The following is a 27,359-nucleotide window of genomic DNA, read 5'->3' on the forward strand; positions in this document are numbered from 1 at the left end:
ATACGTAATTATTTATTAATTAATTAATTTAATTATTTATTTAAAAGTCGCTGGATTGGATTTGGGATATGTGGGCCTGGTTTCTGGGCCCGAGTCTGTGTTGGGCTTGGGTTTCAAACTCAGGTATATAATCACATTGTTTTAGAGAATAGGGTTTTTAGAGAATAAAATAATAAAAATGGAGGCTGCTTGTTTGCTCGAGCGTTGGAACGCAACGATTCGGATTAGGAGAGATTCGTCGAGTTGTTCATTAAGGTGAGTAGTTAGTTTTTCTACTTCACCGGTATACAGAAACAGTTTTATCGTTCATTCTTCTTCGTCATGTCTCGTTACTATTAAACTAGTTATATATAGGTATATTGTTTTGAGTTATTAGTGAAACTGTCGGAACTGTTGGAACTCGGAAGTCATCAATGGCGGCGTCGCGAGTCCAACAGCAAGAAATCGTCCGATTTTTTTTATTTGAACATTTATGATTATATTTACTGTGTTGTGGGGTTGGGTTATTAAGTGAGTTTAGAATCGATTGTTATTGGGCTGTTCAAGCTTTAAACAGGCGCGAGCTCAAATTTGTGCTGCTTACCTTTTTGTTGTTTGTTTGGTGGGTTATACGGCTATTGTTCTAGTTGGATTATGAGGATTGATTGAGGTTGGGATATCGATTTGGGCTTGTTGGTTTACTAGGCTGTTGGAAGCTTTGAATAACTGTGTTAATCACTACACCATAATAGGATATTTGCAACACGCACCTTTTTTGGTTTGCAACGGTTTTTTACCGTTAGAAAATTGCCAACACTATATAAGCGTTGGTAATGTTGTTAAGTGTTACTTTAATTCCGATGAATTTCTAGAATTAATTTCTAACGCTTAAAAATCGTTTGGAAAGTGTTACAAATCAAAATTTTGAAAATTTCGCGAAATAGGGAAACTAAAAAATCGCGCTCTATTATTTCGGTCTAAATATAAAACATAACCTTAGTTTTAGTCTCTCTCTTCTCTCTCTCACCGCCGCCACATTCTTAGATCTCCTCCCTCTCTCTCACTTCCAGTACCCTCTTCTCTCTCACTCACTTAGTTTAATACCTACTTAAATTTTTCTTGGATTGATGCTGCTCCAAATTTTCTTGCTTCAAAGGTACGATTTTTATTTTTGCCGATGCGCTGGAGTGAGCATTTATAAGTTATACAATGCACTAATTGTTCATCCAGCTTTTTACCAAGTACAATTGCTCCATTGTTCAAGTAAGAGACTCTATCCCCGACATTTATCTTCTGTAGGTTTATCTCTATGTTGCTTTTGTCATGAATGGAGATTCAACAAGATTTGTGGTACTGTTACAGGTCAATCTGGACTTGTAAAGAAGCTCGATTTAGTCATTACTTCTCCTCTACTAAGGTATTGTTCTGCCATAATATCTTGATTATTTTTTCACACCCACTTATGTACTTTGGTTGTAACTTTTCTTTTTTGGTGAAATTGGGCCGGGTTTGAATTGTAGATACAATCTAGGATTTCTATATTTTGCTCGACTTTTAATTTCTATGACTTAGTTTTCTGACATGAGTTTATTCTTTGTCCATTTATTTTCAGTTTTGTTTGATTAGTTTTTTTTTTGGAATAGTTGTCCTTCTAGTGTTCTTGTAGGAAGGGAAAGAAAGGGTCCTTTTTATAAGTGTACGTTGTAGTCCAGTATCCAATGATACTTTTGACGTTCAATCCATATTTGATATTTAAACAACTTTCTTGTTGATGATTTGACAAACTTTCCCGTTGATTTCGAAATATATATTTATTTGTGACACGTTTTAAGACTGATCACTTTTCTATCTCACTTACTTTCCCATTGCTTTTCATAAATTTATTTTAGAATAATAATCTTAATAAGCAACCCTTTTAAGGAGCTGCACATGTGGCACACTGGTTAAATTGTTTTGTTATAGCAATTATTTCAAAATCACAATATCATACGTCAATAAAACTGAAGACATCAAATATCATTACAGACAAGATCTGCTATAATCTTTTCGTTAGCTAGCGGTCTTCATTATGCATCCAATGACTCTAAATTTGTTGCATATGGTCCAAAATGTCTGGTATGCATACCCTCTATGTGGTTGACATTAATTGTTGCATCTATAATGGATTCCTGTTAGCATATTTCAAATTAAATGTTGTTAGAAAACTGCATTCTCTCTTCATATTCAAAAACCGTCCCTGAGTACACAGTACACTTGAATAGAAGATCAAATAATTCTAGCAACATTGATTTATGCTTGGCCAGTGGTTAAATGCTCACCTTTGATTTATATTTCGGTTCTTTTGTTCTAGATTAACCTTGATTCAGCAAAAGGATACAAGTCTCGTGGCATAGCTCGATCGATGCTTGGCCAGTGGGAAGAGGCTGCCAAGGATCTTCACTTAGCATCCAGAATAGATTATGATGAGAAGATTGCTGCCGTTCTTAAAAAGGTATCACTAGACATGTACATATGTTGGAAATGGTATCACACTCTATTCTTAAATGATGCTTGATGGGGTTACTCATATTGGGAATGGGAAAAGAAGCTTTACTGTTGTTTACAAAATTTGGGGAGTAATATTAGAAACAATTTCCTTACTTTTTAATATTGTTGTTTATTGAATAAAAACTTTTTGAATAAAGTTCAATGTCAATCTCATTATCTGACTGGACTTAGTTTTGCCTTAGCACATGATTGTGATTAGGCGTCGCCAGACTGATGAAATAGGCCGTCTTTAGTTTACTTAGGGCGGCTTAGCTGAATCTCGTGCTGGTGAAAGGCCATGTCGGCTGATCGTCATACGTGACCGGCGGATCAGAAGAACCTACAGGAAGAAGAAAGAGCCTCCACTTGAATTTCGCTAAGCCCTTGCCTCCAAACTCTAAACTAAGGCCAGATTTCGACTGCAGGTGAGGTGCGAAGTCAGACTACTCAACCAGATCAGATAAGGCGGGCCACCGTCGTAATAGTAAGCTAGTGTCGCTTGCCTAGTCAAAGGCGGCAAAAGCAATTGAGCTAGCCGCCCGGTCATGCAGGCCTGGCGGTGCGGATGAATTCTTTCGTCCTCTATAACCTAGCGGCGGATTTCATCAGTCTGGCCCCGATCTTCAAAATCGTAGGATTAATATTTCCTGTGATAGTGCGGCTATTCTCTGTACAGAGCTTAGTGGCCTAGATCTTGTCAAGAATCAGCGTCTAGTGTGCGAAAGATCAGTATGATGAAGGAAGCAGGCGGCTTTTCAATCTTCTTGTGCCCCTGAAGAAGAGTCACTTACTTTCGCTACCATTGTCGCAGTCAAGATGACTCATTATTAGTTGCTACGTAGACATGTTAACTACTGCTAACGAATAGCCGCTTATCTGCGAACAATAGCGTGGCGCTACCTACCCTCTCGAGACCTCTTTCACGGCCTGGGCCGGTCTTCGACAGTCAGGAGAATGCCGAGTAGGGAGTTCACTATTATATACATGAATAATGAAAAAAAGTAAAAAAACATGTAGCCTTGCAATCATTGTTCTGATCTCCTTCATCATGTAATTTGCCTGCCATGGAAGCTTCCCCTCATTTGAGATGAATGAAACCACATTGCTAGAGTCTATTCACACCTGTAAGTTCCTCACTTGATGTGTCATAGCTAACTGAAGTCCTTTAAGTACTCCTTGTAACTCAATCAGTGCAATTGAGTTATATGAAGACCTTCCCTTTGCTGCTGCAACAACTGAACCTTCATGATCTCTTATAACAGCTGCCCATCCCTTAACTCAACATTAAGTGTACCATCTGTGTTCAGCACATGTCCTTCATAAACTGGTTTGTTCCATACACATTGCTTGATGTCTGTTACCTCGGGCTGAACTTGAACATTCCAACTTTATTTGCATATGCTTAATCTTTTTAGTTCAGAAAACTGCATGTAGACACATCCTGTGCCAATAAAAAAGTAACCTTTCATTGGTATAAAGTTCTAAAGAGCAAATGGATTTACATACAACATCATGGAATATTTCTAAAATTCATATTTCCTTTGGTATTCTGTGCAGTTGCTGCTGATGGGAACGAGCCAGTGCAGATGAAGCTTTACAAGTCCTTAAGATTATGGGCTTTTTACGTAGATTTAGAGGAGGGTTTAGGAACATTGGAGTCAACTCGTGCTGTTTATGAACGGATACTTGACTTGAAGATTGCAACACCACAAGTTATAATCAATTATGCTTTGCTTCTGGAGGTATGTGTTTCCCTTTGGTATTTACCATTTTTAATGGTTCTCAGTCGATTTAGAGCTAATTTTTTTTTTTTTGGGTGTTTTGAAGGAAAATAAATACTTCGAGGATGCATTCAAGGTATATGAAAGGGGTGTCAAAATATTCAAATATCCCCATGTCAAGGATATCTGGGTAACATATTTGACAAAATTTGTCAAAAGATATGGGAAGACAAAGTTGAGAGAGCCAGGGAGTTATTTCAGCATGCAGTTGAAACGGTTTGTAGCAGTCTCATCCTTTTAATTATTAAATTGTTAAGTCTTTATGCTCCTAGTTTGTAATTAGCGTCCAATGATCTGCATTTTTGAAACACTGTTTAACATTATACTGTTTATGCACACATTACAGACAGAGAGGCACCACACACACAGACTCAGGGTCTTAAAAAGTAGCATGGACATTTCAAATATTTAAAGAAGTCCATGTCGGATCCACAGGCACATGGACATTCACGTCGGACGCCTTCATATCCCATCAGACACTAACACTCATATCTGTGTTAGGGTGACTTAGGTTTAAAAACACAAGGTTTCCAACAAAACCCACGAGTCTTTATGATAGTAATAATCTCCTCAAAAAGTACAAATATATAGTGCAATTATCATAATCTGCCAGTGAACACCCAAACTGCTTTTATAGGGAAAACCAAAAACTTCGAAAAGAACTTTTCAATACTTGAATAACAAAATCTGTAGTACCAAAATTAATTTGGATTCAGTAAGACTTAAGTCTGAATCAGAACCTCCTAGAAGGGCTCTTTTTTAAGATTTGAGCATCCATCGAATGAAAAGAGTTTGTTTGATGCACTAAGAACTCTAAAATTTCTATTGAAGTGAAATATAAAAGCATAATGAACATAGTGTTGAACTTCAAAAACTGCACTACCTAGTTGAAAACAGATCACCTAGTCAAGTTTGTCCGCCAAAGAGACTACGAGAGTATAAAAAGAGAGAGAGTGTAAAGCAGAGGTGGCAATGGAAGGAGGAAAAGCAAGACAAAGGGACGAAGGTATATCATTTCACCCTCCAGTAACTCATAATCTCGCTTCCCTCGTTGGATTATGACACATGAAGAATTGACAAGGTGAATGGCGTGTTTATTGGGTCCACATGGAGGAGAGCGAGCTATATACAAGAGTCAAAAGAAACGTTGCAGGTTGTGGTTCTGTAAAAGCCACAAATAGAAGGGTAAGTGTATTGCTATTGGGAACCTGTTTTTTTACGTTATAAAAAATAATTTCCATTGGGAAAAATAAAACCTTACAACCCGACAACGTAGTTCTTAGCAGGAAAAGGAAGCTAAGGATAGCACCACCCAGTTCTATTTTGGGCGTGGGAGGTGTGTGGCTGTATTACTGTCCATCTTCATAGAACGGTTTAATTGCTCGTCACTTACTGGTTTAGACATCCAGTCTTGCAAATGTGAGACGCATTGGTGCCCAAATCGTCCGAATATTATAAGATAACCATTAGTGGTCATTTGCGTTATATTTTCTATGGCAACTGTAAATAAATATGTTTGAGGATGATTGTTTATCATGCGAACAAACGTATATCTGGTTCTGGTCCGTGATATTCCTTTCTAGCATTTCGTGCCTATGGAAGAAAATTGTTGATTTTGAAATGGATTTAAAGTTTCTACCTAAGTAAAGATGCGCGTTGTGCTTGTGTTTCATTTTGAAAGTATTGTGGAAGGTTGATATTTTGTTACTTTCTATTGGGTATTAGTGAAAATCAGCATTTTCGTATGTTGCTTAGTTGTTGTTCTCTTTCGTGATTTTACTATTGATCTGAAGTGATTGTGTCTTTGTCGATTCGATGTATTGAAATGTGTTGGCTGATGTTGTGCAACTCCATGATTGGCTATGACTCCTCATATGGGTCTATTATGGACCATACAGTGACTATGAGTCTTACTCTTTATCCCTCCTATATATACATATAGTTCCATTGTGTATTTCCTTACTAAAAAAGTTATCTGAGGCCTAAAAGGTTTCTTATTTTCGACTCTGGTATATGAGAAGGTTTGTTTTTCTTTCAGCTCTTGTTCATCTTCATGTTGCACTATGACTTCATTTGGCAATTTAAGGATTGTGGATTATTGTTGTGATCTTTGATAGGGATTTGAAGTTGTCGGGATGTACAAACTTTTTGCTTGGGAGTATAGAATTGTATTTTACTTGATTTCATAAAATTGTATTTTTTATTTGGTTACTATATAGATGAGGTAGTTTCTTTTACCTCTTTCACTATCTTTTGAGATTTAGTCATCAAACCATAATACAAATGCTCCTGTTTTGATTAATTCATTTCGTCCTATTTGCAAAAGCATTAGTAATTTTCTTTGTTTTTATATGAAACCAGGAGGTTCAAATTTAGGGCAAGAAAAAAATAAAAATAATTTTTTTTATAATATCAACACATTAGTAACGGTTTTAAACCGTTGCAAAGCAAAAAAAAATTAAAGCATCATCAATAATCGTTACAAATCAAAGTACGCAACGCTTTTTAACCGTTACTAATTGTCACTCTGCAACGGTTAATAACCGTTGGAAAATTTGGTTTGCAACGCTTTTTAACCGTTAGTAATTGTCACTTTGCAACGGTTAATAACCGTTGGAAAATTTGGTTTGCAACGGCAAAAAACCGTTGCAAATATTTCCAACACTTTACCGACGCTCTATTTGCAACGCTTAAAAAGCGTTGCGAAAATTATTCGCAACGGTTTTTTGCCGTTGCAAATAGCCTGTTATGGTGTAGTGAATGGCGGCCAGAGAATCGCCCAGTTTAAAAATGCCCAGTTTATAACTGGAAATGTCTTCTTTGAATTGTGTTTTTTGAATGGAGTTTGTTTGTTGAGGTTTGAGTGCTTCTTTGGATTTGGGTGGAAATTTTGTTGGGCCGGTGGTGAATGGAGGTCGATGGAATCCAGATCTAGATTTGAGGATGAGTATTGATTTAAGGAGTTGGGGTTTTCGCTTTTGTTAAAATAGTGGGGGTTTTTTCCCTGAGCATTTTCGAGTAGGTTGGGAGGAGTGGCGATCGGTATTGGCGGTGGCCGAATCGGTGGTGGCTGGTGGAGGAAGAAGCCTGAAGAAGACTACTTGGTGGTCTCTCCTGGGCTTGGGCTTGGGCCGAAATGGTTAAGTTTTGGTTGGGCCAAAACTCTATTAGTTGTGTTGGGGCCGGGCCGAAATGTTTGAGTTTTGTTTGGGCCAAAGATCTAACTTTAGTGGTTGGGCCGGATTCATTTCTTTTAATTTTGTTTGGGGCCAGTCCAGAGGACTTAAAAATAGAGATCCAAATAGGTCTTTCAACATTTAGACTTTTGGGTTCTAAGGTTTGGGCATGGCCAGTTGGGTCCTAACCATGACCTTAGCCAGGAGCCCATGAACCATGCACCTTTGACCTTAGCCATGAACCATGGCTATGACTCTGAACCTGTTGAATATGGAAACGACAGTTTGACTTTTACCGTTGACTTTGACAGTTGACCGTTGACTGGAGAATGTTGACTTTTTCCAGATTTTCACATATTAGATTCATGGACTTTAGATTTTTGGGGATTTGATTATGGAATGTGGACTGTTTAATTGTGCTACGTTTTATGTTGTAAATTGTATGGATAAATCAAATGCTAAAATGCTGTGGAAGCTTGTATAAACTTGTTTGTCAGTATCTAATATAGATTTGACGTTGATATTGTGTATATTTTGACACGTGACGAGATAGAAATTTTAGGAGATATAATATTCCTAAAACGCTATAAAAATATTATGCGATACATTTGAAGTAATTGTGACATTATATAATATGTTGGGATATATATATTAAATGCAATAGTTTTGGAGAAATAAATGTATAAACACTCCATTATTTTATCTGTGAGATGCTAGTAGAGTATTTGTAGATATTTCCCACGGGATTGTGGCATAGTGCAATAATATATTGGCTCGTGAAAGAATGAAAGTGGTTATGAGATATAATTGAGATATTTCTAAATATTGTGGCTTAGTACAATAAGGTATTTGACCTGCACGTGATATAGTGAAATTATTATGCATGAGTCATAAATGTATGACACTTGAATAAATTACGTAACAAAAATCCTAGAACCTAGCTACCACAACTCATGTGATTTGGCCCTTCTGGCGTTTCAGTGAATCTGAATGGCACTTTGGGCGAAAGTAATTGGATTGGCCCTTCTGGCGTTTCAGTAAATCTGAATGGCCCTTCTGGCATAGCCGAATAGTGGTTTGATTATTCCGTTCGCAAAATTAGAACGAGATGCGCGATATTTTATGCCGTATAATGGCAGTACTTACATAATGGCTTTTATGTGAGGGTTACGGTGTCGCGGCATCCATTTCGAGGTAGTTACGCACGGAGTGGTTCATTATGTAAGGGGAGGCATGTGGATGTACATGTTCGGCGTTGGGAAGTGATTGTGGTAGCCAGGGAAACTAGGTAAGACATAGATACGACGTGATTTTAGGGACACACAAAGAAAGCCTTAATTAATATAATTATGGTAATATGTTGGTTAATAATATATCTTTAGATAGATGATTGTATATGGTTTTGGAGAAGGGTGGGTCAAACTAATTACTGGTGCAGGGACGACCCACTCTGTAATTGAGCATGAAATGTGGTAAGTATAGAATATACTTGGCTGGTTGCTAGTTTAGTTAGAACTTAAGGCGCCTAGTGGAGAAACTAAATACCTTTGTATTATTATCGGAAAGCTAAGGCGCCTCAGTGGAGGAACTACCTGCCTTAATTATGGTACTTAAGGATGTTATATTAGTCGTTGAAAGTTAAGGCGCCTCGGTGGAGAAACTAACTGCCTTAGGAATTGTGTATGTATATGTATAAGTATATGTTGTATTTTAGAGCTACTCACACCAGCATTTTTATAATGCTGACCCGATTTGCATGTTTGCTTATCAGGTGTGTTCATTAAATGAACATAGTTGATAAGTCTTGACAGGTGTAGTGTTGAAGAAGGTTGGTTACTGCTTGTGGTTTGTGTTAGCGTTGCATTTCAGGATATGTTTTGTTTTCCCTTGAGGTAATATAGATTTTCAATTGAGACAAGGTTATTTGTATTCTCATTTGTAAATTTAGATAAAGAGTTATTGAAAAGAGATTTGTAACCTAATCTTATTTGTAAATTTTTGTAATGAAGAGGACTTTTGTTTAAGTTAAAATTTTTATTGGCTTTTAATTATCCGCATATTTAAACTGTTTATGGTTTTTTGGGAGTTGAGAGTGCGTCACACCTCGAAGATCGAAGAGTCGGGAACAAATATTGTTTTTCCGAATTCTGTCGAAATTCGGGGTGTGACAGAGGTGGTAGGGGATATGGTTGTGGTGTAACCTCTGGATAGGGTGAAGACGAAGAAAAATCTTCTGGAGTATCGAATCCACCTAGAAAGCTAAACGCTGAAATGAAAGCGGGAGAGCGAAGAAACATCACTGTCATAGCCATTTTGATATTTCTGGCGACACAGAATAACTCAACTCTAACAGGATCAGTTTCTTTTCCAAGTCCACTAGCATGACATTTACCTAACAGACCAACTGTTAAAATTTGTACCCATCGCAACTTCTGTATTGTCATAGACTTGTGCTTACTTTCAATCTTCACAAAACCAACAGAAAACTTTCCAGAAAGTACATTTAGGCTCTGAATGTTCTTTTCAATACAATAAGTGTACAAGTCCAAAACTTCTTCACACTCACATATCATTTCCCAAAGATATTTAGCCATGAAATTGACGTCAATACCCCAGGACCTCAGCAAATCTATTTCCACAACCAGATTGTAAAAGTAAAAGTATTTACTAACTACTGTGTTTGTGTCTAGCTTGAACTTGTACAGCTTATTCACAGCCACAATGAAAATCTCCCACAAATGAGCCAGAGTATCAATATCTGGGCACTTTGGTGACTAGGAATGCCATTCCAAGTTAAAAGCATGACCATTCACAATAGCCACTAGCGCAACTGAACTCTTCCCCAGTATCCAGTATTCATCAAAAGTCCCTTCCTCTACATGCCATTTCCACCACATGTTCACCTTCTCCCCTCTATGAAAATCCCTCACAGATCTCTCCTCTTCACGACCCTCATGAGAATCATAAAATTTCATGAATATACTGATACTGGTGATTTGACAAAATATACGGCACTATACTGGAATTATAAGATACTAAATTGGGCGGGAAGTGTGGGGATAAGAGTTTCTCCTGCTCCAAGAATAGGTGTTCCAAAGAAACTGAAGGAAATATAGGGAACATTGGGCGGGAAAGGTAGGGAAAAGATAGGGAAATGTGTTTCATTGGAGTGCGTGGAAGAGGGAGAAGAAGATTAGGGCAAGTCCTCTTCTGAAACAAACTACAGAAGATGGGTAGAGAGAAGAAGATGAGGTCCTAACTTGGAAGAGGCTAATAAAGTAATTACACATGATTTAACACAAGGGTAAAATAATATTAACACTAGAGAGGAAGAAGGGCATGGTAGGAAGTTCACATTTGTTTGCTGACATTAGCAAGTGGATCCAACGTCCTGTTTTGGCACAAAACATGGGTCAACAATTTCAACGCCCTATAGTAGTATATCTGCTAATTTGGTGTCCGATTTGTGTATTTGCCGATGTTGGATTGTTGGTGAAGCTTGGAGCGTGACAACATTGACACGAGGACTTTGGTGTGGATCCATGGCTATGAAGTTACGGGCGACTTGGCAAGACCATAGATTGGCATAGCATGACCATCGACTGTCTTGTTACCTTTGGAAAGAAACGAGCTAACGAGTCGAATTTTTATGCATACAATCTTTGGCTTCTGTACTAAATTAAGTGCTGACAGATAACAGAGTGCAAGGAAACAAGCACATAACTTTGCATCTGAACTTTTATATTTCTGAATTTTTGGACATGCCTACGACAAACTTGTTCTCTAAGTTCGATTGTATGTTTGATAAGATTCCTCTTGTATTTACCCCTTCATTTTGTGCTAAAACATCTGCTGAAACGCTTATTTAGATGTTCATCTATCACCCCTGTAGTCTGTATTTTATGAAGTTAATTACAAATGCTATATTATTTCAGCTTGTTACGAAAACTTGAGTCTGAGAGCAAAACTAAAGATATGCTTTGCTACTTGGATTCAATGGTATTACACTTCGAAATCATCTGGTACAGAATGATATGCCTAGAAGTTGCTTTTACATAATAACATTTTCCACAAGGCTAGTTAGTTTTTGATAGTTTCATCATCCGATGCCTTGGATTCCAAATGCAACTTGTCCTCGGAAGAAGAATTTAGATAGGAGATCACTAGGTCAGCCGCTTTGCATCCAGAAGCTAGTGCTTTGTCAACAGATAAGCCACCTCTGTGGTTACCTACAAAGTTCATACACACAAAGAAAGAAAGTTATTATTGCTGACCAAAGACCACAACGACGCCAGCTTTAAAAGAGAATATATTATATATATCTCGGACAAGTGAAAGTAACAAGGACAACTGGAACTTGGGGAACAGTTTCTTCCTTCCCTACAAGAGCTCGAATGGGAGAGTATCCAATCAGTTTTAAAAAAATTAATCTTACACAAACAAGTGGGAACACTGAGTAATTGGTCAAGCATTCTCAAGTATAACGCAGTCAACTGGTAATATGCAGCAATAGACCTAGCTGAGGCTGAGTCCAATGGTTTGGTGCGCCAAAACACCAAATCACAATAGAATACAGGGTTTGCGTTTTTCAACCCAATGGTTTTTCTCCCACCCGCCACTCACACAGGCGTGTAGAAAAAACTTTAAATTTGACAACTATCCTAGCCGCCATCAACAAAAGCGTGTGGGGAAATTGACACTTTTTGACTAAATTAAATTCCAAACTCCCAATTTTGCCCCTCTCCTCATGGATAGAAAACTAAATTTGCCTAAATTAGATTCTTGAAAATCAATTATGTGGGGCCTTATTTTCTGCCCGCCATTGTCCCTGAGGTGTAGAGCATACGCCATTCCGCTAAAACTTCCTCTATATGTAGGTAAATTAATAGCAATAGCGTTGACGGGTTGGTGTTTTGACACACCATTGGATCACAATTTTCGTCATATTTGGTGGGATGGGGCACTATTGGACTTGGCCTGAACAAAGATATGTCGTCAGATTAGTTAGGTAAGACATTGTTATCGCACCTTAGATTTACAATGAGCTAGCTTTCAATTATGAATACTCGATAGATATGAAAAGGTAAAAGTTGTGTGATATAAGTCATGATACTGTGGCTCAACTAACTTACAGTTAACTTTAGTCACATACTCGCACTAGATTTAGAAAAGATAGGAGAGACCAACTGAGCAAACGAAGTACATCCTGTGCAGTTGACCCTCTCATAGAGTAGATAATAAAATTGCCTTAATTGGGCATAGCAACTCATATCAGCTCTTTCCTAAAGTTCATACCAGTGAGCACTTACCTGCATAAAAGAAACCAGGAAGACTCTCTTCCATCTTCTCTATTGCTCTCAGAACAGAGTTGTAGTCATGCCCATACAAGGGAAAGGCTTTGCTCCAGTAGAAACAACTGTATTTTGAGCAATACCCACAGAAGAAAAGCAACAATATAAGAGGTGATCTGGGATTCCATCCAAATGCCATGCGTGTAATATTACCCTAAATCATTTATAAGGAAAGGAGGTTTTCATACTGGAAAAAGGCTGGCTCCCCTTGTGCACCCAACAATTTTCCAAGGTCAGAAGCGACCACCTCCTTCAATTCATCCCTGAAGACAAATTAATAATAAGTACACTTGTTAATTAGGCCAACGGAGAAAGCAGCGGTGTATTAGTTGGTTCAGTTAGACCTCACATAACACAATATAGTCTTGAGAGAATTGAAATGAGAAAACACCATTCACAAGCGTAAAGTATCACGTACACTGAAGCCTTTGCTAGCTCCTTGTTCCGACTTCCACCAACAAAAGTAGTATATAGATGCACATCACTTGGCACACGATCCGGGAACATCATGGAAGAAAAAATTGTACCTGTTTGATAGAAAGAAATGTTAAATTGGCACAAATAGGTTAAAAGGATTTAGGTACTTATTAAATTGATTGATTAAAAAATTCGTACCGAGTGTTTTATAACCATTCGTTTGCTGCTCTATGGAAGGAATAAGAACCCCAAATCCCTCAAGTGGTCTCCTGACATTCTCTTTTTTATAGGTGGTGATTACAACTGAAAGTGGCATATAGTTTACCTGCATTACAAAGGCCAACGACTGCACATTGATACTAACTAGTGAAACTCGTGAAAGCTGAACCATAAGAGCTTCAAGCTAATGTTCTTGTCATCTACACAGACAAGCTGTCCATGTAAATTGTAGTTATGTTACTACACAAACACAATAAAAAACTCTGGGTATAGCATTTAAACAAATGAATGATTGGATCAAGATAATCAAGTCGTGAAATTTCTGAAAATGTTCACACATATTTTCGGGTAACGTGGAATTTCTGTTGTTCATCTGGAAGATAATAACAGTGTATGAGTTGTACGTATTTTCAGATAACATGGAAATTACCATATGGATAAAACAACAGAGCTATAAACCAATGACGGGATTGATTTCGTTGAGATGCATGTGTGTTTTATTTAAGATGAAGAATTGAAATTTTTAGTGACAATTAGCATGTGTAGAAATTACTGATGAAGTAGTTGGATGCTTACCTCCGGAAGAAAGTCAAGCATAAAAGGATAGCCTCTTCGTAGAATCTTCATTTCTTTAACATTACATAGTGGAGCCTGATATACAGAATGCAGTCTCAACAGAATATTATCTCAAATAGGAATCTTGAAACTGGACCAAGTTTTTTTTTTTTTTTATAATGAAATGAACCAAGTTAATAAATGGGCACTATCCAATCAAATGTGCCGTGACTTTGACCCAATGTAAAAAGCTGCCAAAACATTAGCTTATCTTAAACTTTAGGAGCATCCAACTCAAAACCAATTGATGTTGAGTAGAGATGCTTCAAGAACTTTATACTATAATGGGATTATACAAACATCTCAAAACACCCCTTCATGTGTGGCGCTACTTCAAGCCAAGCCACTACATGGACGACACACTTGGGTGACGTGGAGTAAACGGCCACTTTGGGCCAAACACAATAGCCTGCTCTAATCTCATCTTAAACTTTAGGAGCATCCAACTCAAACCCAATTAGTGATGAGTCGAGTGGCCCCAAGAACTTCATAACTTTATATACTGTAATGCAAGGATTTTATTATCCCACGTGTCCATGTGGAACTATACTGACAATCTCAACGAATAATAATACTCAAGATTATTATCATCAGCAGCAGCAGCACAACTCTTATATAAGCGAACATAAAGAATTTCAATACGAAAGGATTACGCAAAACTCACCGTCATGATGACTGCATCAAAAGATTGATCGGGTGAAGGCTTCTTGTGGTTTGGGGCATAAGAAATCGACCAATTGTCAAATAGAGAGTTTTCATCAAGGCTACAAGATAATGATAGCACCTTTGAATTCAATTTAAAACTATCTCCAAGCTCTTTGCACAACATGTTTGCAAGCGACTGTCAGAGATAGAAAGTTAAGAATTAGAAGCAATGATTTATTTATTTTACTTTTTCTTTTCGTGCTTCTTTTTTTATTCTATTTTACCTGAACCCCAAATGATGAATAAAGAATGAACTCCAATCCCCAAAGAAAATATAAAATTAAAAGAAAATATAAAATATGGTTTCAAGCTTCCAATGGCCCATATTGAACGTTATTCTTAAAAATTTCCACAAAAAAAATAGGTCTTTGAACTATAGTATTTTTAACCAACAATTGTCTTCTAAGAAAATTTATTAAGATAATGAAACCTTTTACTTAGCATTTAAGTTTATTGAGCATGATAATGAGGATTTCTATTCATAAAGTAAAAGGATTTTATTATTGGTAATGAAGAAGAAGGTTTGGAGAGAAAAAGGAGAAAAAGATAATAAGGCCTTAGTTGGTTGCAGCCTTGTATCATGGTTTAAAGAAAATAACATGGTTCACATAATAGAAACTTCATAAAATGGGAGATGTCCTCTTAGAATTCTAACATATAAATATCTTATTCTAAGTATTCCTATAATTCCTTTAAAAATAATGAAATAAGAAAAAAAAAAAAAAAAAAAAATCAACCTATGCAACGCATGCACACACCCATTATTAGAATATAAAATTTCTTAAGCACAAATGCATAATTCTGAGAACCGAAAAAAGGTAAAGCTATTGGCAAGAAATTCTTTGGAATTATAAAATGAACTTCAAAGTGATTGCCGATGTAATTACACACCGATTTCCTAGAATTAGTTATATAGGAAACAACATGTAACTTTGTCAATCTATTTAAAAGACATGTAGAAACCTGCATCCCTCCATGAAATGAAAATGGACCGCGTTGGGCGTTCTTTTTTCCAGAGGAAGGATCCATTTTTCCCTTCTTTTCTTTTTTTCCAAATAATTTAGAACGAATTGCACCAACTACAACGGATCCAAACCTGATGAGAAAAGAAATTATTAGATAATTACAAAATGCTAATATGTGTCTCAATCTCATAACTGTTAAATTGCCAATTTCTTTATAAGCCCGCTCGAACTTATGTGAATGGTCAATTCTATTAATATATTAGATGAGGCTCGGGGACACTCAATATGTCAACACTCCCCCTCAGCAGAACACGCTGGAAATACACAGATAGATGGATTGGACATCTTCACCTGGCTGGCAAGAGTGGAAAAGCACAGGTAGAAGGATGGGACATCTTCACCTGGCAGGAGTTGAACCCGAAACATCTCAGAAACCATTGGCTTCGATATCATGTTAAATTGTCAATTTTTCCATAAGCTCAAACTTACGTGAAGGGTCCATTCTATTAATATATTATATGAGGCTCGGGGACACTCAATATGTCAACAACAACATTATGCAAGAAGGATAATTTTCGTTGAGACAATAATCTCTCCACAAACAAATGTAGAAGAGTTTTTGCCTTATCGAAGGATAAGTATCTATAAGAGTTAAACAAATGTTTTCCACAAACTTATAAGGGAACAAAAACACAACAAGTTAAGGCCCCGCTTGTTGGAACCCACTACTTCCGCACGAGCTGCCACAAAGCAATAAATCAAATGAATTCTTTGTCACAAGTGAATTTGTAGAGCATGACCATTGCCACCACCCACCACCGTCATTGCCATCACCTCGTCTTTATTTTTTTTTTCTTTCTCCGTTCTTTTTTCCTCCTCTACGCCATTATGATAATCACCGCACCTTCTTCGTCCAAATAAGTGGGGGAGAAATAAGTTGACACAATGCCCTCAAACCCCAGTGGACCATCCACACAAAATGAAAGTAGCATTGTGGGACATCTCCTGGTCCTCTTAGAACTCTTACAAAGATCATGGAAACAGTCCACTCATTGCCAACTAGTTTTGAGTTGGATGCTTTAAATTTGAGATGGAATTAGAGCAGGCAATTGTTCTAAGCCAACGACCCATTCACTCCACGCCACCAAATTAAATTAGTTTGCTGCTTCGCTCAAAGTTATGCCACGTGTGAGGGTGCATGTTGAGATAAGATATATAGTCCCACATTGGAAGTATACCATTTTGCATTAGAATAGATAAGAACTTGGGGCTACTCCACTCATTGTCGATTAGTTTTGAGTTGGATTGTCCATATATAAGAAGGGCGACGTGACATGATTTGGTTTGTAACAAGATTTTTTTAGTTTCTTCTCGTCAACCCTACAATCTGTAGATATCCTCTTACAAGCAATTTTAAGTAAGCCGGCCCTAATACACGGACCTTTTAATAATGTTTATTCTACGGGAAATAACCAAAACAATTTACACATTACTTACATTTTTTCAAGATTCCATAGAGCGGGAAATGCATGGGGCATCTGTTAAAAAACCCAAAACCAGGCAGTAAAAGAAAATTAGTAATTCCCAAGAGAAGAGAGATGAATTTATACATTAGCTAATACTTTTTCTTTCTCACAAATCTACATTAGCTAATACATACATTTGGCTATTATTAACATTAACATCCTTCATCAATACAATAGTTTCAGTTACGCAAAAGTAGTTTTCTTTCCTAAAACAAATAAATAATGGCTTAGATACCAATACTTAACCTGTTGGGCTACTATTACAGTTGAAGAGGTCCTCTCGAATCCCCACCCTCCAGAACAAAACGGTCCAGTCTGTGGTTCTTCAGAAATATTGTAGCAAAAAGTTGATATCTAACTAAATTTAATAACAGAGGCTTCACTTACTGTATAGTTTAGGCAAGCTAGTCTTCTCCTTCCCTTAAGACTAATTTTGCCCTTCTCAATTTTGATCCACTGTTGCTCGGGTTGAACAGGTTAAAACTCAATTTGCGTTGTTGTGTGACTACTGACTTCTGTCTATGGGCTAGCATAGACAAATTGCAGGTCATGCAATGGCCACGACTGATTGGTGCCTTAGTCCTAAAATGAATATGATAAAGGAATGCAAAGATGATGAACTAAAATGTGTCTGGCTGATTGAGGTGCCCAACGGTATTTGTCCTAAAGACTCATCATGCAATGGAGATTCCTTATATTTGCAATCACATACTAGGTACTTAGGAAGTAAGGTGTCATTAGCTGCCTATTAGAACTGTGAAGCCTTTAGGTTGTGTACTCATGTATTTTACTATTTTTGGTCCCACCCCACAATATATGAAAACATTTGGGAGGGTTGTAATAGTTTCGACATGAGTACTCATGTGTACTCAAGATCAAGTCTTTACCAGATTCAGCTGAATCAAGAAACTTATGCACCTCCTTAGGCATTCAAGTTTAGTTCACAAGCCCTGTTACTCTGTTAGTAACACTCTCATTGAGCGCGCACATACATTAGTACATCAAGAAAAGATCTATTTCTCACAACAAAATTCATAAGAAGAAAATACTCACAGACAATGAATCAAGGTCTGCCGCACTTGTACCAGCAACAAAAGGATCAATGAGATAATCAACAACCTAAGCAAAAAAAAAAACATAAAACTTTGAAGTTATCCAAACTAAGTGTTAGCAGCTTTAGACATTTCTTTACAATTGATAAAACTCCCAAGCATAAAGACAGTAAACACCTCTTTCCCAAAATGGCGCTCAAAGAAGTCTCGCACACTGCAAAGAAGGAGCAACCAATTAGCTGAGAGGACATGCAAAAAGGTTTTCGGCACTAACGCTTAGAAGCTGAAATTTTCTGAGAATCTCTATCGTAACCATTACACAACAGATTTTATAAACAAAATCAAAATGCAAAACCATCAAATCATATAAGCTTTTAATTTAGATGAAATAATTAACTCTGATATCCATCTTTCAAAACTGATATTGTCATTTGAACTTCAGTTTATGGTTCCTAGATAAGTATCCCGTCTCTAGCCAAAAGAGGAAAAAGTGATATAGCTCTTCAAATGTGTAAAGCATTCTTCATGATGCAAGAAAAATGCTCGACGGTCCGCATGTATGACCATACTATTTTAGTTCCATCAAATCATAGATGTTAAAATACAAAAGGCTTTTTTTGACTGACGTGCTCCCTCCCCCACCTCTACCAAAACAAAGACAAAAACAAAATAAGAATGTCAAAATGAATCAATCTACGAATCTACGTGTTTTGGCCATGGAGCATGACACCGCCCACACACCCCACCCAAAACAGACACACATAAACAGACAAACTGTGGGGGGGGGGGGAGATTCTAACTTCAATTAAGTTGAGGGGCATGTAAATTCCCATATAACTTCAATTAAGTTAAGGGAAGGTCAATAGAAACCAATACAAATTATGATTATTATTACTTTGATTGGCCCCAATATGAAATTTACACCAAAAAGGACATATAAAGCCTGAAAATTAAATTACTCGACATTCAACACATAGAAATGCCTAATAAAGAGGGAGGCAATAGCCAAGTGAATACGGAAACTCCTACTGCCTTGTAATTTTTGTAATCATTGTAGTATGTTGAATTAATACACAAATGGATATTTCTATTAGACTAACTCCAACTGTAAGGCAAATGATTATATTTGCTAAACGCAGTCACCAACCGTCTGGCAACTGGTTATATTGTCAACAGATGTGTAGTGTGAACGCCAATAAACTCAATAAACTAGTCAGACTCCACATGAATTGGAGTGTGGTTTTACATGTTTCACACTCAACATGAGTTGGAGTGTGGTTTCCTTTCAGTTGGAGACAAAGAAGCTATATTGTTATCCATATTTTAAACAACTTCATGCATTTACCTTCGCTTTGAATCTTCATTAGACGCCTCCAATGAAACAACATTTTCTACATAAGATCTCCATAAAAATGGCTCCATAAATAACTGAAACTGCAAACACAAATATTTCATAATGTTGAGATGTTTAGTCCCACATGGGATATGTTAAGTTACGCATAAAAATATATAAGTTTTGGACCCTCTCCAGTTATCATCAATTGGTTTTAAGTTGGATATCCATCTTCCATATGGTATCAAAGCGGACTATTGTCTTTGTGGGCTATTGTGTTTGGTCCAAAGGGCATGTTGTTTACTCCATATAACCCAAGTATATTTGTCCACGTGTTAGGCTCAAATAATACCACAGGTGAGGGGGCGTGTTGAGATGTTTAGTCCCACATGGGATATGTTACATTGCGCATAAAAATTTGTCTTTGGGCCTCTCCACTCATCACCCATTGGTATTAAGTTGGATATCCATCTTCAATATATAACTTACGGAGTTGTTACTCAGGAAGTTGTGAAAACACTTTATCACAACTGAAGCTCAAGGAAAACAAAAATAAACAATTAGCATATGCTTCAAAAGTAAACTTGTCTAAGTGTTAGAGTTGTTTTTATCCATGAAACATTTCCCGAGGGCGTCAGCCCTATTACTTTTCTGGATGTAATCCTAATATGTGTCTGAGAGAGGGCCAAAATCAATTAAGGACACATTCTCTTTTCTCTCTTCTTCTCAATATTTCCATCTTTCATATTCTCTTATCTAATATCACTAATACAACTTAACTTCAAGAAAAAAGGAGTTTTCAAGAGGGAGGAAGGATAGGTATAGGAATGACATTATGAACAATTATATTTCTTCGTAGCAAGGACCATGTGGAATAGCTACAAACATCTATCTTATAAAAGTTCCAGCAGATTGCTGGGAATGACGAAAGTGTCAAGGGAAGTATAAAGTGGTTCTTTAGCGTTACATATGGGATTTTTTTCCTTGTGAATGTATATTATGTATAGTCGTAGTTGTTTAATCTCAATGGATCACTGAAGATGTTTCACTATCGATATATTTGAATATTTGTGTCCTTGGATAAGAAATGGTAATCACATCAAACAGTCTTTTGAAGAAGCACATCAACCGGTCTTTAGAAAATGTAATACAAGCATCTAGTAGATGGCTGAGATTGCAGTCATTATATGTTGGTTTTGCTACTCAGGATATAAGTGCATAAAATGATACAGGAATCTTGAGATTCAGACAAACCTTTGATTTGGTAGAAAGAAAATTGCTCTTCATAAATCCAAAGAAAGTTGTAGGAAGCTGATGACCAGAATCAAGCAGTGAGAATTGTTTTAAAAAAATAACAATGTAAACAGCTGAAAAGAGAAAGGAGGAAAGAAGAAAAAGAAATAAAACTAGATTACCTTTTCAATAAAATTAAAAAATAAAACAAATCAAAAGAAAAGAAAAGAGACTAGTTTAAGAAATAAAAGTGCAGTATTCAGAACTCACTATTTCAGGTTGTCCATTTCTGACAATGTACCGCTTGTTCGCCGAAATTGGCTTTACAATGAAACAAAACTCAAGAGTCAACTAAATTATAGAAATAGTAACATATTGCAGAAATCAAGTTTGCTAAGGCTAGATTACCAACAGGGATCTACACTCAAATTTGGAATCAGAAGGGTACATGCTCAATACAAATACAATCTTAGTCTTACAACTTTAACAGTTTAACACTATAAGAACTCAAGAAATGTTCGACCACTGTAAAATTTTGGCACTTCATGTTCTTAAATTCAAACTGACATTATTCACAACAATGCACTTCCAAATTTCTTTTCGCCTAACTATGTCACTCATCATTTTTATAGTCTTTTATCAGTCAAAGCCAGAGTGAGAAAGCTCCAATTTGCTACATTTATCTCAAACATGTGTTTTGAGTTTTTCCATAGAAAGAAACACTTGTGGATCTAAAATAAAAAGAAATAACGACATATGATGTCTCTCCATAATTAAAAGTTTAGTATCGCATTTAATGAAGAGAAAAGTTTCATATTTCCATTTTTCACAAAAGAATCACAGAAGTGAGTGTTGAGATGTTTAGCATAGTCCCACATGGGATATCTAGAGCCTTGCAATATAGCTATGCTACATGGACACGCCATATTTCAAAAAATAATCAGGTCGGATATGTATCCATTATGTCGTGTTGGACCACGACCACGCACACATATTGTATGTGCTATACCTCAGTTTTTTATATTTCGTTGTGTCAGACACTTCGTATCCGTGTTGGATACGGACACACGTGTCCGTGTCAATGTAACTTAGCAATATAGTATAAAAGTTTGTAGGCCTCTCCACTCGTTGCCCAAGGGTTTTGAGTTGGGTTCTACTAAAGTTTAAGATCATATTGGGGAAGGCTTATTGTATTTGGCCCAAAAGGGCCCATTTACTCCACGTGTGTTAGGCTCAAGTAATGCCAAACTTGAAGAGATGTCTTCACATATTTAGTGTAGTCCCACATAGAACCTCTAAAACCTTATTGTATAGTATAAAAGGTCATGGACCTCTCCCCTCACCACCAATTAGTTTTGAGATGGATGCTCCTAATTAAGACTGATAAAGGTCAAACCAGATACAAACTTCTACAGCCCATATTGTTGATGAACTTGTCTAAGATGCTGATACAAGTATCACCAATTATCATTATTTTTCTAAACGCTGATATTGGAAATGAATTGGGAGAATTTGGTCAATTGTTATTCAACTGGAAATGAGTTATGTTGTCAAAGGCGGACCCAAGGATCTACCGCCTTGCTTCGCCCCTAACAAAATAGAAAATGAGAAATAAAAACCTTTTAGGTAATGGTATTAATATTTATGTAATAGGAGCACCAAAGGATTTCCAAATCTCCAAGATGAATCAAAAGGGGGGGGGGGGGGTTGGGGTTGGTGAGATTTCTTATGTACAACATCTAGAAAGTCCATGTCCATAACGTGGGAATCCAATTTAGTATTTTCAGAATTCAGTAACTAAGTTCTTGACTTCCCAAAGCAAGAACACACTTTTCCACAAAACAAAATAACTACTAATAAACCTAACCAACAATATGTAAGCCCTCTAATGAATTGTTGCTTGAACTTAGATATGATTCAATGATCCATAATGATAATGTAGTAAACCTACATCACTACTTAAATAAATTTAAAAAAAAATTAAAAAATTAAAAGAAAATACATTTATAAATTACCAGATAATCTCAATCTTCACATGTCCTCCAAAAAGGGACTAGATGCATTTTCCTTTTTAAGGACTAAACAAGTCAAAATTTTGGTATAGCTTGTAAACTAACAGTAAAGTAATGAACGCTAGCAACTTGAGCCAAAAATGGTAAGAAATACATACAAATTGTTGTTTCCCTCGAAGTCCTGCATTGTCAAGAATTCTTGTCACCTCCATCTCACTCTCCAACTGAAAGAGGATGTATCAAAAATCAAAAAATTAGAATAAATACATGGATATTAGGAGATACATATATGTACTAGCTTGTAGGCCCATGCATACACACTGGCTCTTTTGAAAACATTTAGATTTTTTTTAGAAAATTGAGACTACCGTTTTAGTCGCTAACCCGTTTTAATTTTCTAACAAATTGTTTTAAATTAAGCTTTAATTAAGTTTTAAAAACCCGTTTTTTCAATTTGGAGAGAGATCCTGTTTTAATAGGAGAATAATTACCGTTTTAATTAGATATGCTAGATTTTCCCTTTTCAATAGGAGAGGAATTCCCATTTTAATAGAAAAATTATTCCCGCTTTAATTAGAAGTGTTAGAATTCGTTATAATAGGAGAGGAATTCCCGTTATAAAAAAGGATTTCTGTTTTTCAAATAGGAGAGAAATTCCCGTCTTAATAGAAGATGACATGGAATTTTAATAGAGCTCGAAAAATACCTCTTGTTGGAGCTTTAATATTAAGTAGGGGTACAAACGGATAGGTTCGGATGCGGATATGCCTGTATCCGAATCCGAATCCGAAAGTTCGTAGTTACATCCGAATCCGACGGATGTATGATAATGGTATCTGAATTCGATATCCGAATCCGATCACTAAATATGGGCTTTCATGATTTCATGGACCTTGTCACCTGGTGTCCATATTTGTTCACTCCGTTGCTGCTGTTGCTTCAACTGAAGAAATTGATTCAACTGCAGTTGTTGCTGAGCAAGTGCTTGATTTGAGTGATTTGTGTAAAACCCAACATTAGTTGTGAATCAAGCTTGCAATCTCTACTTCTAAGCTCATCAAGCACTCTTGAAGCCTCATGTACTCAACCCACTTTGCAAAGTCCATCAATAATCAAAACCGCAATAACCGATCCATTAATCATTGAAAATTTGAAACACCTGTTTAACCCCTTCCACCAATCTCAACAACTCATCTAATTCACAAACTCTACAAAACTTCCGAATAAAAACACCAAACCCAACAGTACTAAAACAAATACCTCTAACAAACATTTCATCAAACATTTTCTTTGCAAAATCAACATATCCATCGAAGCAAGTGCACTAAAGTTTAATTACATACCTCATGTCCAATCTCATCACCAAATGAACCAATATCATTAAAAATCACAAACGATTACGAGCTTTCTTTACTTCCCATAAAAACACCAAACCCAACAAGATTTAAAACAAATACCTCTAACAAACATTTCATCAAACATTTTCTTTGCAAAATCAACATATCCATCCGAAGCAAGTGCAAATTTAAAAGTTTAATTACATACCTCATGTCCAATCTCATCACCAAATGAACCAATATCATTAAAAATCACAACGCATTTACGAGCTTTCTTGCCCACGATCTGTGAAGCAATAACAGCGTGATAAATCGAAGGATGGAGAAGCACATTATGGGTTTTAATATCTTTAATGAGTTTCTCAACTTCGTTAAACTAGCGGGAAATGGAGAGAGCTTTCATGATTTGATAGAGGAAGAATAGGAGTTGTGGTGGTGGCGTTGGTCTCTGGCTCTCTTTCTGGAGAAAGGAGAAAGAGAAAAGGCCTTAAAATTTCCACATTTTTCTTTTTATAGTTCATTAATTAATGATGTTTTGTATTTAATTAACTATTTAATAATATACTTATAATAATTAAATCGGATCGGATATTATCCGACAGATATGACCAGAATCCAAATCCGTATCCGAAATGGTTTCGGATGGCAAATTTTATCCGAATCCGAATCCGATATCCGAAATTTTCGGATAATATCCAATTTTTCAAATATGAATACGAATCGGATTCGGATTTTTGGATATCCGTCTGCACCCCTAATATTAAGATATAGATATGTATGGCAATGAGAAGGCTATACATATTCAGGTAAATACAACATGAATAATTATGAGAAAACAATGCCACACAATTTTAAACGTTCTCCACCAAATCTATCTGGAACTCATTTTTTTTTTTTTTTTTTTTATTGGTAAGTCCGTTTTAAATGAGATCAAGAACTCTTTGATCTTTGGCAGGGTTCGAGCCCCGGACCTCGGTATTATCACCCAAACGTTTTTACCGACTTTGCTAGTCGCCTCCTGGCGGTAAAGCGTGTGGGCAAGCCTGTTTTTAAAGAAATCAGTAACTCAATAGTGTGTAGCGGGGTTCGAACCCCAAACCTCTAGTAGACCTTTCTTTTGATCAGCTTCAAACATCTTAAATGTACACAAGGTTCAAGAAGAGGTCTCGACACCTAAAACCTTTGGCCGACATGTACAATGTGCGAGCTAGAAACTAACGCCTTTTATTTAGCTGTCCTATAGCTCTTGAGATGTGGGCCAGATTATTACGTTCTATCTCTTCTCTTCTCGACTCAAGATGTGAATCCATTTATCCCACAACTAAGATCATCTGATCATGTAGACTTTGACCACACAATAGTAGCCATTTTTTTGGTTTGTTTGGAAAGAAACAACTAGCAGAAGTCTTAATGAAGAAAGGTTGGATGATATAGAGCATCACACCTTCATCCAAAGAAGTAAATTTCAGGGTGGGCAAGGGGAACTTGTGTCTTTGATGACTTTATACTAGGGGTTTTGTAGTGGGTTGGGATGATTCTTCGGGTTGGGGGATTTTATCTCTTATTATATTATCTGGCTAACTGAACTGTTATTTAAGTGTTTTAGCATCTTGGCTAAAAGCATCTATAATCAGTCCATTTGAGGTTTCCTGTATATGTGTGTTATGTAGATTGGAGGAAGAACACATTTAAATCTATTTTTCAGATGCCTGATCTGATCATACCTGATCCTCTGTTCTTGCTGACATGTCCATTGGACTCAACCACCTGCTTAGTGCCACACGCTAGCGGGAGATATTTATCGACAGCCCAATTAAAGCGTATTGGAGCTAAGTTGTGGAAGTTGCTAGCATACGTTTTTTGCAGGATTGCTTGGAGAACTACAGACGGTTCTATATTTGTATATGTGTCTCTACAAGTGCAGGTTTCAAAGAAAGAGACAAAAATTCAACGAGTTCGTGCTCAGTTGACAAGCTTTAATAGACGACCGGTGAGAGAAATCATTGTGCTGGTTAACCACAATATTGCAACTGAAAAAAGTGTCGATAGTCTTCAAGGGGTGATGACATTGTGTTGGTTTGCATATATACACTGTTTGCCATATTTAGCTTTTAATTATCAATCATTTGAATTGCACCTTTTGATTCAGATTCAAATCAAATCCAAACAAATATAATCTAATTAGAAACTCACCATAGTATTTGCCCCTTCGTCCCATATAAGCCCATCACGCGAAACGCTTTTCAGCTTTCCGCCGACTCTTTCATCAGCTTCGAATAATGTCACGTCCAAACCATTGGATTTCAGCTTGTAAGCAGCAGCAAGTCCACTTGAAAGTCAAAGACAAACAAAATAACTAGTGACAAATTTTTATATATTTATATATATATATATTATATATATATATATATATATTGTTTGCAAATGAACGTACCTAATACCACCACCAACAACTGCCACCGATTTAACTGAACCTGTATATACAAGAAGAATGATAAATTTTATGTGAAGCTAGTTAGCTTAGCTGACGGTTTGTGAAGTGCATGTAAAAAAAAGGCAGCCAGCTAGAACGTTTTTTAGAATGGGCGTACGTACGTACGTACCTAATTTAGTTTTGCTATCTTCTCGTCCTTTGACGGTTGCTGTAGTTGTGGAGGAGGATGTCATTTTGCGCAACTGAGTAAAGTGTTCAAGTTTCAACTAACACTCTTTTTTGTATGTTTTGTTTGCATCGAATGTGGAGTTCAATTGTTGTGGACCCACTTGACTGGTCGTATGATAGGGGAGTATGCCAGTTCCCAGCGACATTTTTTTTTTGTTAGAGCAAGTCGAATGGGCAACAGCTATAATGGCCTGCTAAAAGGTGCCACATATGCCATTTAGCACCCCCAGCCAAATTTTGCAGCCCAAATTCGAAAAATCAAACCAATGGAACTCTTAGCAACTGTTAAGTTCGGGATACGGATTGTAAAGTTTCTGCCGTCTACCGTACAGACGACATAAACTCTGCCGCATGTACACTCTAGACGTTATAACGCACGAAACTCTTCTTCTCAATTCACTTCTTCAATTCTTTAATCCCTCACTCATTTTCTCTCCTCACTCCCAAAAACCAAAAACATAAACAATTCA

General features: G+C 36.7%; 2 protein-coding genes across 8 annotated transcripts; one reads left to right on the forward strand and one right to left on the reverse strand.

The window, feature by feature from the left end:
* Window positions 1-987: 987 nt before the first annotated feature.
* Window positions 988-6,588, forward strand: LOC147492964 (uncharacterized). 7 transcript variants are annotated; one of them, XM_086568981.1, is made up of 6 exons: window positions 988-1,135; window positions 1,342-1,396; window positions 2,330-2,470; window positions 4,063-4,247; window positions 4,333-4,502; window positions 6,325-6,588. In XM_086568981.1, the coding sequence occupies exons 1-4, from the start codon at window positions 1,107-1,109 to the stop codon at window positions 4,093-4,095; spliced, it is 258 nt and encodes an 85-aa protein (XP_086425107.1). In that variant the 5' UTR covers window positions 988-1,106; the 3' UTR covers window positions 4,096-4,247; window positions 4,333-4,502; window positions 6,325-6,588. The 7 variants fall into 7 exon arrangements, 6 of the variants coding, with proteins under 6 accessions (XP_086425107.1, XP_086425106.1, XP_086425103.1 ...); XM_086568980.1 differs by having other exon boundaries at window positions 1,009-1,135; window positions 1,279-1,396; XR_015199958.1 differs by having other exon boundaries at window positions 1,104-1,242.
* A 4,830-nt stretch (window positions 6,589-11,418) lies between these two features.
* Window positions 11,419-27,057, reverse strand: LOC147492965 (protoporphyrinogen oxidase, mitochondrial-like). The gene is made up of 18 exons (XM_086565794.1): window positions 26,831-27,057; window positions 26,662-26,701; window positions 26,421-26,556; window positions 23,049-23,114; window positions 21,149-21,199; window positions 20,900-20,956; window positions 19,658-19,746; window positions 18,490-18,526; window positions 18,314-18,379; window positions 17,232-17,272; window positions 15,733-15,865; window positions 14,729-14,905; window positions 14,026-14,100; window positions 13,429-13,555; window positions 13,232-13,340; window positions 13,002-13,076; window positions 12,772-12,878; window positions 11,419-11,691 (listed from the first exon to the last, which is right to left on the reverse strand). Exons 1-18 carry the CDS (start codon window positions 26,892-26,894, stop codon window positions 11,543-11,545), a joined length of 1,599 nt encoding a protein of 532 aa, XP_086421920.1. The 5' UTR covers window positions 26,895-27,057; the 3' UTR covers window positions 11,419-11,542.
* Between the last annotated feature and the right edge of the window lie 302 nt (window positions 27,058-27,359).

The sequence above is a fragment of the Coptis chinensis genome, chromosome 6 (assembly GCF_015680905.1).
Source record: "Coptis chinensis isolate HL-2020 chromosome 6, ASM1568090v1, whole genome shotgun sequence".
Classification (NCBI taxonomy): domain Eukaryota; kingdom Viridiplantae; phylum Streptophyta; class Magnoliopsida; order Ranunculales; family Ranunculaceae; genus Coptis; species Coptis chinensis.